This window comes from Dicentrarchus labrax, unplaced genomic scaffold, assembly GCF_905237075.1.
Source record: "Dicentrarchus labrax unplaced genomic scaffold, dlabrax2021, whole genome shotgun sequence".
NCBI classification, from domain to species: domain Eukaryota; kingdom Metazoa; phylum Chordata; class Actinopteri; family Moronidae; genus Dicentrarchus; species Dicentrarchus labrax.
In genome coordinates this window covers 27,617,763-27,631,827 of record NW_026136719.1, presented here as the reverse complement: position 1 = coordinate 27,631,827, position 14,065 = coordinate 27,617,763, and the positions used below count along the sequence as shown (strand labels likewise).

General features: G+C 38.5%; 1 protein-coding gene across 2 annotated transcripts in view; it reads left to right on the top strand.

Annotated features, from left to right (window-relative positions):
* Positions 1-960: 960 nt before the first annotated feature.
* The window catches only part of LOC127352101 (collagen and calcium-binding EGF domain-containing protein 1), a 36,688-nt gene continuing 23,583 nt past the window's right edge, over positions 961-14,065 (top strand). Inside the window, exons 1-3 of one of the 2 annotated variants that reach the window (XM_051380252.1) lie at positions 961-979; positions 6,070-6,210; positions 7,997-8,077. In XM_051380252.1, the coding sequence (XP_051236212.1) occupies positions 6,098-6,210; positions 7,997-8,077 (194 nt within the window). In that variant the 5' untranslated portion in view covers positions 961-979; positions 6,070-6,097. Of the gene's footprint in view, positions 980-5,795; positions 5,958-6,069; positions 6,211-7,996; positions 8,078-14,065 lie in introns of those variants that run through there. The other variant, XM_051380251.1, reaches the window with a different exon arrangement.

The window sequence follows — 14,065 nt, the reverse complement described above, 5'->3', positions numbered from 1 at the left end:
CCCGGAAACTCGCCTTTTGATAACCCCAACTTTAATCTACAAGATATACAGTATTTCATATACTGCATTATTCAACACAGCTAACCTGCCGTGGAAATATTCAAAATAACATCTTCCAAAAGAGCCCTGGTTCTCAAGCTCAAGTCAGATGTAGAGGTGGGAGGACAGAACCTTGTAAAGTAAACCAAGAAATAATTTTCCATTGGCTACTCCACATCTCTAGAGCTTTTTATAAGAGGGAAAGAAATCTACTTTTCCCAGTTTGAATTTCATGAAACAATAAGAGGTGATGCTGCTGTGTTTTAACAAGTTCATACCTTGTCCCAGTGGGGCAAAGGCCCAGGGTCAATGTCAGTGTGAGAACGTTGCATGTTCTACACGACACCTTCACCTCAACTCCTGCCGAAATGTAACAAGGAGACCTAATAAAGAAATTTTGAAGGAGCTGTGTATGGTTGTAAAGAACAGGCTCTGCTAAATCCATTGCTGTCTATAGTAATACAAGCAACAAATGGTCAGAAATGATGAAGGAAAGAAACAAAAAACCAAGCTAAAGCATATGTCCAAAGGTCAGCCAAATGTCAATTTATTAACTTTTGTCATTGCTAAAGACAAACTGACACCAAAACGATTGAGTTGTGCAATTTAAGTTGTTTTACAAAAGAGGTTTTCCTCACATGATCATCTCTGACACTGATGGATCACATCTGTGTTATTTTGACTTGAACAGTCAGGTGTTTACTACGATAAGAGAGGCATGCAACACTTGTATTTCTGATACTCCCCCAGTTTCCAAGCAACACAGCTACAACAAAAACAGAACTGCAGCAATGAATTCAACTGGAAGACATGAAAACCAAGCCAGGTTTGCTTCATACATCACCTTGTCAGTATTTTATTGACAAGCAGTGTTCGGTGGGAGTGTTACTAATGGCAGTGGGAGACTACAATTATGAATAAATCACACTGATGAAGAGAGGTAACAGAGATCCATTTGTCTTCTGAGTAAAAATAAGTTATCTCTGTGCTGCTCTGTGACATGAGGTCATGATACTTGTGTTACGTTTATCAGGCAAGGGAGATTTTAATATTTTGCCAAAATAGAGACTGGAAAATGTTACTTGTCCAGTGTGCATATAATGTTGGACTGTAAGGGAAAAAAAACATTATGAAGAAATAGAATTAGTGATAAGCTTTTACTTTGGTGTGTTAGATTACAAAGATGTCTTTATTTCAGTTTTGTTATGCAGGTGTTTCACTGTATATTTGGTGTTATATCTCTTAACAATGTGTAATGTTTGCAGTGTATAAGACTTTTTTCTTACTTTATTAGAGGGTAAACGACTCATAAAACAGCACAAAATTCGAAAGAAGTGATGGTTGTAGTGTATGTAATGTACATTGCATTGTAAGTCTACCCTACACATATGTAAGACTAAAACCATACAACTTTTAAAAAGGAGAGAGACATCATACTTCAAGCTTATCAAAGTCAAAGGTCAAAGACTGAAGTGTGTGGAGCATCGTTCCTTTGGAGCAGTACACTATATGATTATCTAAACTTGCTCCAAAACAAGCAGTAGGTCATCCACTGTACTCTAAACTGATGAAGGAGCTTTGATGCCTCTTCACCATGTGACTTTTTTCTAGTAAGAAAGAGTAATTGGAGCCATAAACTTGGCCTCTTCACCCAGATACAACAACATGTTTCTAGCCCAAGGAATTTGTAACTACTACCTCCTCCTGCCATTCAGGGTCATACCCTTTCACATGTTCAGATGATGAACCTCCACTTGCATGGGCTTGTCTGAAAGAAGAGAGTTAGGAAACAAGGCCTCTAGAGAGTCTAATGTCTTTCGCATACCCAGCAAAGATGGTATCGTGAAGGACTGTGGTCTTAAGGTTAATCTATGGCAAAAATAAGAATGGAGACAACACACATCCTTGAAGTACTCCTGATGTCATTTGAGTCCAGTTAAGGTATGCTGTTGCTTAAAACTAATAAAGTTCTCCAATGAAGGTACTTCAAAGTCTAAGATTATATCTCAAAAACGTGATCTGAGGGAGGCTCTTTCGAATGCCTTGCTGGTATCAGTGCATTTATGAAGGACTGGCAGGCTTTAATCGAAACAGTTCAGCATGTCTGTTGGTTGATTTTTAACAGCTAAACAGGTGAGATCTTATTTCCATTTAGGGCACACTTTCCTAGACATTTGTCTGTAATTCAGGTAGTATAAACTGGTCTGAACTGATTTTTGTTGTTTTTGCCTTTAGGTATACACACCAAATTGGCACTTTTCCTAATCATTAAAAGTTTGTCGTCTGACGGTGAAGAAACAAATTGCATTGAGTAGCCTGCTCATCAGCAGACATTATAGAAAACAACCAAGACTTTCTCTAACAATTTATATGACTTTGTGCTAAACAGTATTTACAGAGACAAAACTACCTGTACCATTGCTGAATCTCTTTGTCTTTCCTTAAACTCCAATCTAACGTTTTTTTGGACTCATGAAGCAAACTTTACACTCATCAAATACTTCCACTTTTGACCCCCCTTTTTCTTTTTTCGCACCACTGGTCAGTGTGGTGCAGCCTGGAATACTAAAATGCATTGCAAAGCAATTTGCTTGTTTTTTTCTGCCGCACTCAGTAAGTCATCACGCTAAGGCTGTGTAAAGAACATTGTGTAAGAACATGTTTGGAGGAATACTCTAGAAAATGGCTTTATTTCAACAGTATCATCCTAATTAAGGTCCCAATCAGGATAAGTGCATTTAGACTTCCACATTTCTGCTCAGTGTTTCAGTAACTGGCGTACATGTATACCTTCATCAGATCAGTATAAACAGTGTAGTACTGGGAAATTGAGTTATTACGTTAGCTGATTAGTAGTAATTAGTTGATTGATGTGCATGTAAACATAATCATTCAATGATACATTTAAAGCCATGCTATGTAGTCAGTGGTAAATGCACCACATTCACAGTGGCTAAATGTGATGATCAAACAAGCTTTGCCCATTTTATGCCACAAGTTCAAACTCCCCTCTAACACTTCTGGGAAGTTATGGATGAATGTCTTTGCTTTTTATGTGTTTCACAGTAAGGCAGTTTTATCCATGAATGACAAGAAGTTGGTAACGATGCAGATTGTAGCCCCAGCCCTCAATGAAAAACACATTTCTTCCAGCCTGCTTATATGCAGATAGACAAACACCAAATAAAAACCACAACCAAAGTAAACCGAGAAAGGAGACTCTCCTTCGTGGGAAAAGAGAAACCATGGCCTGTGTGGTCGTAATTATGAAGCAGAGACTGACATTTCAACAGCCGCCTTTTGCTGCGGTTCTTTAATAATGTTGCTTTATATATTTTATGAATTTATTTGATTCTGTAGGGAATGGAGCCAGAGGAGACTGTGCAGTTTAATTTGATGTGCTAGACCCAGTTACTGTGTTCATGCATGTATACAGCATGTGTGTAAGTGAGTGCATGTGTATTTCTAACATGATTCATTTGTGGTGAATAAAACCAGCTGTTTCTATTGAACGGTGGCCAAGAACCCCATGCACCAGTGGGAATAGACGGTGTAAGAGACCACTGAGTACAGAGTTACCTAACATCGCCTGACTGTCCACTGGCCACTGCACCGTGCTCTCCACTGAGGTGACTATTGGTCAGATCTCACTCTCACAACAATTGGATAACCTTTTATTTTTTCTTTAATCATGAGAAACCGCCCACAAAACCTCAAATAGTGAAACTGGCAAAGTCACCCTTAATAAAACTCACTGCAACTGCATTTATATCACATCCAGGGATAACGTGATGCCCTACAGTGTTTTATTCACATATTGCACTAGTGATAATATGCCACCAAAATGTATTGTAGGATTACTATAGTTATTTTTTCTTATCAGGTTCTGTAAGCACACAATGTTGAGCAATACTATACAGTTTGACTCTGGTTTCATTCAATTACTCAGGCTCTGCTTTACAGATAAAGAGATTTGCATTTAACAGCAATACAAAAGACTTGTGAAAGAAATTAAGAATATTCTTTCAGTGCAAATAAAAATAAATTAAAATGTACAGTTAACAGGGCTTGCATGAGTTCATTAAGGTCCTTGATTCTAGATGTTAATGTGCATATTGCAATTCATCATAGTAATGTGAAAACACAAACTCTGTGTGCTGGGTTAATCAGATAGCACTATGTGCAGTCAAACTTTAAAAGAGCGTGACCAACTTCAAGTAATCAGGCTGTGATTGCAAGTTTGAAAAAAACATGAATAATGAGCAGGAAATTATTATGCACAGAAAACTGACCTCTTCATGGAGGTTATTTTTTAATCCCTTTTCCTTTCTTCTTTTTAAAATCCTCCTCCCTCCACCTCATTCCCTATTTCCCAAACCAAAGTTGACAGATGAGTATGTTTTCATAAGTTTTATCTTGTTTATTTTGAAACTTTTGCAAGGACTTGCATTATGAAACAATCAAACTAGCCAAAAGGATCCTATCCTGGATCTTGTGCTTGCAATAGTATTTTGCCAACAAGTGGCCCCAACACTGAGTTTGTCGCATCCGAGGCCAGATATATATATTTCTTTTTTGTTATATTTGCTATAACAAACAGACCGCTCTTTTCTACATTTTGCAAAGATCAGAGACAAATTGTTCCAATCTTCCTCACATATGCAGTGCAGTTGGGACATAAGAAATAAATTGCACGGTGGCCCTGAGGCTGCTTGGAACCTGCTGATTGCTGTTTCCACAAAATATCAACAAAGAAAATGAATTTCCACATCATAAATATGCAGATGACACTCACATTTATATGTCTGTATCATTAAATCAGTATTGTCTCAGATCGCCTTATGCACATACAGTAAAAATGGATAAAACCTCACCTTAACTCTCTGTCACTGAATTGTAATGGAATCAGATCTAAATGTAAACAACTGTCAAATAAGATTTAGAAGAGTTAATCATTGTTTTCATTACTAGAATACTTGAAATAAGTTTTTCTCTATTCTTTCTAAAACTGCTCCCAGCTTATTCAGCTTCCTAACAAAGACCACATCGAACCAATTGTCCAATCTCTGCCCTGAGTTCTAGTCTGTCAAAGAACTAATTTTGAATAACTGCTAAATCTAAATCACTAAGTGGTTTGGTATCAAAATGCATCTTGGATCCTCTGCTAGAGCATGGACACACTAAAGCTAGGACTGGTCTGGTTGTTCCCAAAATTAAATCCAAACATGGTGAAACCTATTTTAGCTGCTCTGCTGCACATATTTGGAACTTATCTGGGACTTGCCTCAACAATTAAATATATTTTTACATTAAAGCCAAAAATGCATGTGTTTTCTTTTTATTATCTTGGCCAATTGTATGTATGTTTTTATTTCACTCTCAAATGTTCTTGATGTTTTTCATTCCGTTTGTAGTTTTGTCTTTGTTTGTTGTTGTCAGTGTATTAAGTAAAATGCTTTGTGTGCTTCACTGAATGTGCCTTACAGGTAAAATTGTTCAGTTATCCACAGAGTCTTTCTGGCATCCTGTGCATTTGTCATTAGTCAGCACATCCTTTTGCCCCCAATGCCACCCTGATGTTGTGAAACACAATTACTCAATTATTTTTAAAATAGCCGCAGTATTAGCTTTGGGTAATTGTGGGATTATTTAACTATTATTATTATTGGTAGTAGTAGCAGTAGTAGTAGAAGAAGTATTATGCTATGTGTCATCACTACCAATGGGCTGTGCAGTTGTATACTCTGTTACATGAAGTCTCTTCTTTAAAGGCAGGAATGTAAATCCAGAGGGATTAGTGAGAGCACACTGGGCTGTAAACCCTTCAGTAGCTCTCCAAGGGGTCTCTGCCTCAGTGCGTAAAGTTGAGACGGGGCTCCGGACGCACAGCGCAGCACTTACTATCCCACAGGCTCCATGTGCGTCACCTCTGCGGGATACTTGACAAGGATTTCTGATATTTTGATACTACTACCCGCGCGGGTATCTGACAGATGATAACATTGGCGTTTTGCTGTTTCACTTGAACAGATCATCTGTCCCGGAGCGCAGAGGGGACATGGGTCAACTTTATGGTGCGACTCTCTTACCATTTGGCGCTATCTGTGTTGTTTTCCTGTGTGAATCTGGTGCCAGCTCTATCAGGACGACGCTTGCAGTGGACACCTCGAGGTGAGTCTCATGGACCTGGTTAGAGGATCCTAAACATATCTTGATTTTCTGTGAATGAACGGCAGCGTGCTGATGTCAACCCCATCGATTAGCTTAATCAGGGATGTTTTCATTATGACGCAACACTCCACGAAGTTTTTCAACCTGAACAGCGTCTGAATAACACTTTATTGATGAGCTACAGTGATTTTTAATATTAATGCGAGACTAAAGCTCTGTAAACGACTTGGCAACATCCACTCCACTGTCCAATCACTTTAGTTTGTTTCGGAATTTAATTTAAACTCAAAACAAATACTCTACTGTCAGATTATTACACCATGCAAAAACCATAATACAGTTTAGTCTGTGTTTTATTGGTTTCTTCAGCAGGCTGTCAAAGAGGAGACCCTTGGATGAACCGCCGTAGAGCGTCTAATCTAATGTGATTTTCAAGGAAATGCAAAAGGCAAAGGGGAAACTCCAAATGGTCGGAATCGGTCGCGGTGAGGAGAACCAAATGTTACTTGTGCTCAGACATAACATGACAGATGCTATTAAGGTGCCCGGAGACAGTGGGTCAGGAGGTGAGGAGAGGATGTGAGTGGAGCACATGTACCCAATATTCTGCGGGGAGGAGGGAACCACTAAGCAGCAGGTTAAACCCCAGATAAGCCAACAGTGTTTTTTTTTTTTTTTTTTTATGTATATGCTCTCCACCTTGTCTAAAAGTATTAGGAAACATATCCTCAGATTTATGCTTTGAAGGTTCTGCAAACTCATCAGAATCTGTTAAAATGGGATACAAACATCTACTACCGTGATTTAAACTTTCTATAAACACATACAGTAGCTGTGTTAATGCCTAGTTGAAACCAAGTATACTGTGTATGACTACAATGTGATATTGCCCCTGGCTGTAAAGTTAAGCTTATAAAAGATACACCAATAAATCAGCCTGGCCAATATATCGGGCAGTTTTAGTTTATCGCAGATATATCCTCACATTTGTCAGCCAATAAATAACACAGTGCTGAAGTGCCAAAAATGTGTTTGGTTTCATTTATTAACTTGTGTCTTTGTTCCACAGAGAGCACTGGCATGTTTTGACTGTAAAATGTTTCACTCAGTTTATTTTTCTTGATTGTATTCATATTGATTAATCTGGAGATTATTTTGCTTGTTGACGTGTTTGCAGAGGCCAAGATGAAGTCATCAAAACAAACTGTATAAAACCCACACTAATTTTATGATGTTCAATTTAGAAAAACAAAATGTTTGGCATCTTTGAAAAAAGAAAAAAGAAGATGCAAGAAACTATCAGTCATTTATCAAAACAGTTTTTCCATGGACTGCCTGATTCATTGACTGATTGTTGCAGCTCTGATGTGTTTCTGTTAAAAAAAGACCAATGGTTGATATATTGTTTTCTGATTTTTTTTTACCTCTGAAATAGTAATGTTGTATTGGCCTCAAAACTCCAGTATCGGTCGGGCTCTAGTGTAATGCCATGTACGTAGCCATTCGTGTCAAAGCACTGTTGAGGTTTAACCCCTTTATACACTGCAGCTACCAGATGGTAACTGTTTAAAACTATGAATCTGGGGAAGGCCTGGTGGCCAATGGGTTAAGGTGTCGACCATGAACCGCAACATCCCCTGTTTACGTCCAGCCTCGGATCTTTCTTGCATGTCCTTCTCAATCTCTCTCTCCCCTTGTTATATGAATGTGTATATATAACTTCTGGGAAACAGTGTAAAAAGTGCCAGTCAATCACATTTGTGTCTATGTGTCTTTATCTTCTCAGAACGGAGTGTCCAGATAATAAGATCTTGACCGTGGAGTATCCCTGTGTCAGAGCTGGGGGGAAGAACAGCACTTGTTTCAGGTAAGAGTCTCAAGTGTCCTTTATTGGCTCGCAGCTGATGAATCCACTAGTTCACCTCAGATCTATTAAACCTGAGCCACTGAGTGAAACAATAGAGACTTACAGTACATTATACATTTATATTTTGGTATTCAGCTGTCTGTCTTTCCCAGAACAGTGTTTTGCTCAAGGACACTTTGACAGCCCATGCGGCTGCTGATGTCTGTAGGCAGGGTTAAAACTTTCTGGGGCTATGGAACGGTTACTGTAACCACTAAACCACCCCGCCGTGTCATTTCCAGAACTCCACATAGTACATCCCCTTTTGGAAACTATATATCCACTTGGGAGAGAAAAATAACCATTTCCTGAAGATCATCACTCAGGGACTGAATGATGATCTTCACTGAAGATGCTGTCAATCCCTTTAAAGTCCCCCTCCACTCAAACATCAGTTTTTCTTCTTGTTCCTTTAGTGTGATGTTTGATCTTCACTGTGCATAATGATGTATGTGCAGAGTTTGACACTAGTAGGATGTTTTCACATTCATCTGCTGAAAGTAGAAAGTTTCTCTGTGCTCACTGAAAATCAGATTTTAAGGGGCAGGGCCTACTAGCATGATTTGTGACATTTTTAGTATCACCAATCCTGATCCAGTATGCAACTTGTACAGTGTGATGTAGGAACTTGAAGCCACCAGACACATCCACTGAGAAGGGACTTTGCAGTGAAGTAGGAGACATCTTGTGTCCAGCAGGAACACTTTAGAAATTAACGTAATTTGAATATTCAGAGATTATGAAATTCTTAATGAGGTAGAAAGAGTAGATTCACTTTTTAAGGATTTCCATGTGGTAATTACTTTTTTGCAACAACAACAACAACAAAATCATATCAAACACAGATTATTGTTCGAAGCATTTTTGACCATTTAAACCATTTCTATATGTCTTAATAATAATCTGGAGGCGATCTGTAACAAGTCAAGATGAGCCATTTTTACTTAACACTGAGCTGCAATTTTCTTCTGCACTGAAGTGAATTCCACCAGCCTGGCTCTGTGACAGTACAACAGAATCTGAACTTGAACTTTCTCTCTCAAAGCTTGAGTCCAGAGCTAAAACATTTAGGGAAGGCATCCCCCCTGAGGGAGTCAGGCCTGCATCATAACCTAAAATGTAGAAGTAGTCTGACAGGAGAGGATGGGATTAGTTATTTTTATTAGAGGAAGCCAGGGACTACAGACTCCTTAGAGTGATTACCAACACCAAATTTGGTTTAACTATTGAATCCTCAGTGAATAGAGTAGTGTTTTTTGTCATTTATATACTACAAAAAGGCAACAAAGAGGGTGATATGTGGCAGGTTTTGAAAGGTATTAAATATTTCTTGATGAAATTAGTTTCTTTCTTGCTCTTCTTTCTCTATTACATACCATCTCCAGGGGTCTAATCTATGAAAATATCCTTTCATATCATATCGTATGAGCATCCTGAAACATATAGATTGAAGGGAAATAAATAGTGCTGTCAAACAATTAAGATATTTAATCGCGATTAATTGCATTAATGTCATAGTTAACCCACAATTAATCACAATTAATCGCACATTTTTATCTATTCTAAATGTCCCTTGATTTCTTTTTGTCCCATTATTTTTTAATTTCATTTTAATGACATTTTTAATGCTCTTATCAACATGGAAAAGCGGATTGGCTTGCTTTGTGCAAATGTTTTTATTGAAAAATCATCCATTGTCGCCTGGCTTTGACGGTGGGGGGGGGGAATTCACATCAGCTGTGTGTTTGGCCATCAAGTGGTATTTCAGACTGGACGTGCTGCGATGATAGCTCAGTTCACAACGACAAAACACAAAGATCACTTTGGTCTTGTCAATGGAACCATTTGGCAACTTTTTAAAAGTAAACTTTCCATTCAGAATATTATTGGCATCCATTTCGGCGTCTTGCGCTCGCCATCCACTCAAAATGTAACTTCTACTACTCTTAAACAAGTGTGTGCAGTGTGCCTGTTGTTTTGTTTCCGGTCTAGCTAGATCCGGTGTGGTGTTGTAGTTTTTCTAACGTTACTAGTTGTTGCAACAGCATGTGAAAAAAACTACAAAGTGTGCTAGGCCAAAAAGAAAGTTAATCTCGCGATAAAAAAATTGATGCCGTGAAAATGGGTTTGTGTTAACGCCGTTAATGACGCGTTTAACTGACAGCACTAGAAATAAATGAATTCAATGCAGACGTTATGACAGGTTGTAAGACTCTTTGCTCATGATACATCGTACACAACAGGAGAAAATCAATGACAATCACTCATTTTGACATTTAGATAACTTTCTTCTGAAGCCAAACTCAGGCTTGGATTTGGTTGTTGGCGTAAGAAGATGTTTTAATAAATGAGGCACCAGGTCTGGTGTGAGGCCAGACCATCTGATCTGTTTACTGTCAAGGTTAGACTGTAACAGGCTCTGCGTCATGTTTAATTTCTGGCTCTACAAGAAATGTGTGGTGCTGGAGGAGGTGGATTAGATGAGGTTGTACTTTCCTTCCCCTATTTCTCAAGGCAGTTCAGCACAGACCTGGATCAAATTGATTTAGCAAATAATTTCGGGGGCGACTAGATTTATCCATTGTGTCTGTACATAAATATTACTTTCAGTTCAGTTTCAATGAGAGCAGTATGTTGTCCAGACAGGGCTGAGGAAGCAGCCACTACATATTTCCATCTTTTCAGACAGACTGAAAATTTAAGTTGTAGTTTGACTCGATGGATGTCTCGATTGTTCTTTACTACTGAGGCCATTTTCACAAAAGCGGTTTACTGAAACTGTCTGTAAGCCCTACTCCACTGAATGTTGCTTTGCCTGTCCAGCTGTACACTGCAAGGCATATAAGCAGTTTCAAATTCTTAGTGGCCTAACTTTTGAAACAATGGGTACTGGAATAGACAATAGCAGGCTTCTCATTTCTTGTTGGCAACCATCAACTGTGAACTCATCTATAGCTTGTGTCCATACAGTCAAAGCACTATCACAGTGCTGGTCCTGAACTGGGACTGTAGTTAGTTAATGATGTACTACTTAGCCTTGGAAGTACTGTTTGGTTACAACCGTAGGTACAGTAATAAGGTAGTTAGCTGGACGTGCTAACAATTACGTTTTATTTAAGGACGCTGTTTAATCAATTTCTTACACTTTAGCTCTGGTGGTTTTGGAGAGGCATATTGTTTTTATTATACATGGAGAAATCCCAAGTTTGACAGGTCTGCCGTTACGGTATGCCAAAATATGATTGGACAATTGAAGTTTTTAAACTGTATTTGACCCAGACCTGGTCAGTCTAACCTCTACCCACATCATCCTTACAGGCTTGACATTTTCCAATAGTTTCTGCTTTTCTTCTCTTATTTCTTCACCTGGCACTATTCTCTCATGTTCAAATAATCTGGGAAAAAGTAACATTTATAGAGTTTTGATTGAAAATGACACTTGAACCATTTGGAAAAATTCACACCTTCCCAAAGAAAGTGGGCTTAGTTTCTATCAAAACAGTGAAGCAAATTATGGTACTTATGGTACTTAAATTACGGTGGCACTTAACATGCGGCAGGAGTTTTATGAAAAGGATCCTTTGATGTTTAAAAACAGTCTAACAATAATATTTAAGAAATATTGAACAATTTCTTAAGATGATTTATTTGTCTAAATAGAAACTATCTTTTATTAAATTTGTTTGGACAACAGTGCATTATGGCTCTGACTCTTTCCGCTTCTTGCACTTGGTTGCTTTTAGTGTTGACAATCTTCTCAGCCTCGTCTTCCTCTGCTGCACTCAGTGTGCCTTGCTGTAGATAAGACTGTTTGCTAAACGCCTAAAATGTAAATGTCTCTGTCTCAGAGGGTTTTGCGGTGTTGTGCAGAAGTAAACCCTTGCTGCTCTAACCGTCTAAACAAAGACCTTGCTGGCCGCAGGTCTCCTGCTCCTCCACTGTGGTTTTCACAGCGATGAGGGTGAATCAGATCGATTTCTACATCTCTATTGTTCTGTTCTTATTCTGTCTTCGCTGGAGGTCAGATTTCAGCTGTGCCAAGCCAAATATACATGGTTCGTACCAAGATCTGAGTGTTGTGTGTGAGCCTGCATGTTTATGTATGAGTCTGTATGAATTGTTTCTGTATTGTCTGTGCTGGCTGTTACAGCAGGTTTATGATGATGAGATTTAGTTTTCTGCTGCTTTCTGAACCCGCTTTCTCTAAACACTCTCAGCTGTGGAGTCCAACTCTGACAGGACTGATGGGCTCCACTGAACTATAAACCATCTATTCACTTGATTGGCATGTTGTTCTGGGTTAAACACCCTGCAGGGCTCATTACTGCAGTAGATAACACCCATATAATATCACGCTACAGTTTGAGAGCTCAGGCTCTTACTCAGATTAAGAAAGGGATGATGATAGATGTCATGGAGACATGATTGTTTTTTATTGTTTCCATACTTTATGCTACTTTTGTTGCTGCCATGATCTATCCCTCCCAGTGGGATCATTATAGTTTTGTATTCCATAGTATCCTATAAGTTCATAAGCACTGATCTTCTTCTCTTATTGTATCATCAGTTTATTAAAAATTTCTACTAGTGTTTTGAGGGAGTTCACTTTTGCACAGAATATGCATGTGTTTTATATTGTTGGACAAACAGAAATGAGAAATGGCTGGAGCTGAAGAGTATCATTTACATCAGAACAAGCATGTTGGTTTCCAGCACTTGAACAAGTCACGGAACAGCAGCACTCACTGAGATTAGCAGTATCTCAAGTGTTCAGTATTTCACCACCGCCAAGCTAAGATAGTTAGCCAATGTTCTGTAGTTGACAGAAAAAAATTGTTTGAATTTTACAAAATTGTTTCCAACTTTTCTTTGTCAGCTGGAATAAATAAAAAGTCATCCATGTCTACATTAAGTCCTGCACCGTCCAACACGTCTGTCAACTACAATTGAACCAATGATAGTCAATCACATCAGAGAAGACACCCAGGCAGAGCAGTGTTCCTTATTTGAACCAGTTTGTCCCGATAGCGAAACAGAGCCAAACAGGTTTGAAACCCTCCAAATCTGATAATAAAATAAAATGTAGGTAAAGAAACAATGTTACAGAGAATGTATGAGAACATACATAATTAACACCTATTAAGCTACAAATGCAGACTTTTCCTCTGCCTTTAAGATAGATATTGCTATATAACAGAAATACATTTGCACACTTTGTAACCCTTCTCTACTTGTGCTACTGTTACCCTACATTATTCATTATTCCATAACTGTTACATACATTATAGCAAAGTGGCCGCAGTTCTGCAAAAGTTACATAGTCTAGATTTTATAATGTCAGTTATTGAATTAGGATCATGTGTCCATATTATTCCCACTTGTCTTATTTAACTTTCTTTTTCTTGCTGTCCTCCACCACACATCCCCACAGTACAATAGCGTGTAGAGGGATGAAAACAGTCCAACTCAGGCTGTATGGGAGAAAAATATCAGGGTTAGAAAAAAAAGGAATGCTTACAATGAGTGTTTCTTGACTTTGCCTCCAGGAATATCTCAAGGCTGAGTCACACAGGATTTGGTCATTTTGGCTGAATTTATGCCTCTGAAGCTTCTTTGCAGGGGTCTCTGATATCATTACACTGTTGGCCCCTTCCACACATTTTTGCTTTCAGATTCACTATAGATGAGGTACTCACTCACTCAGTTTCCACACATATACACAAATACAGCTGTGCTTGATCTGACTACGTCTTCAGCATCACTAGACTATTACCACTCTTCACTGTGGTTTAACATGGTTCTGTTCCTGATCTTTTGAGCCTATTGTATCTACTGGACAAAAGCACTCCACTGATCAAGGACATAATGCAAGCTTTAATAATGTGAGGTTTAGTCAACTTAGATTTCAACCACAACCATTTTCTGTCTTAACTCATTGAACTACTCATG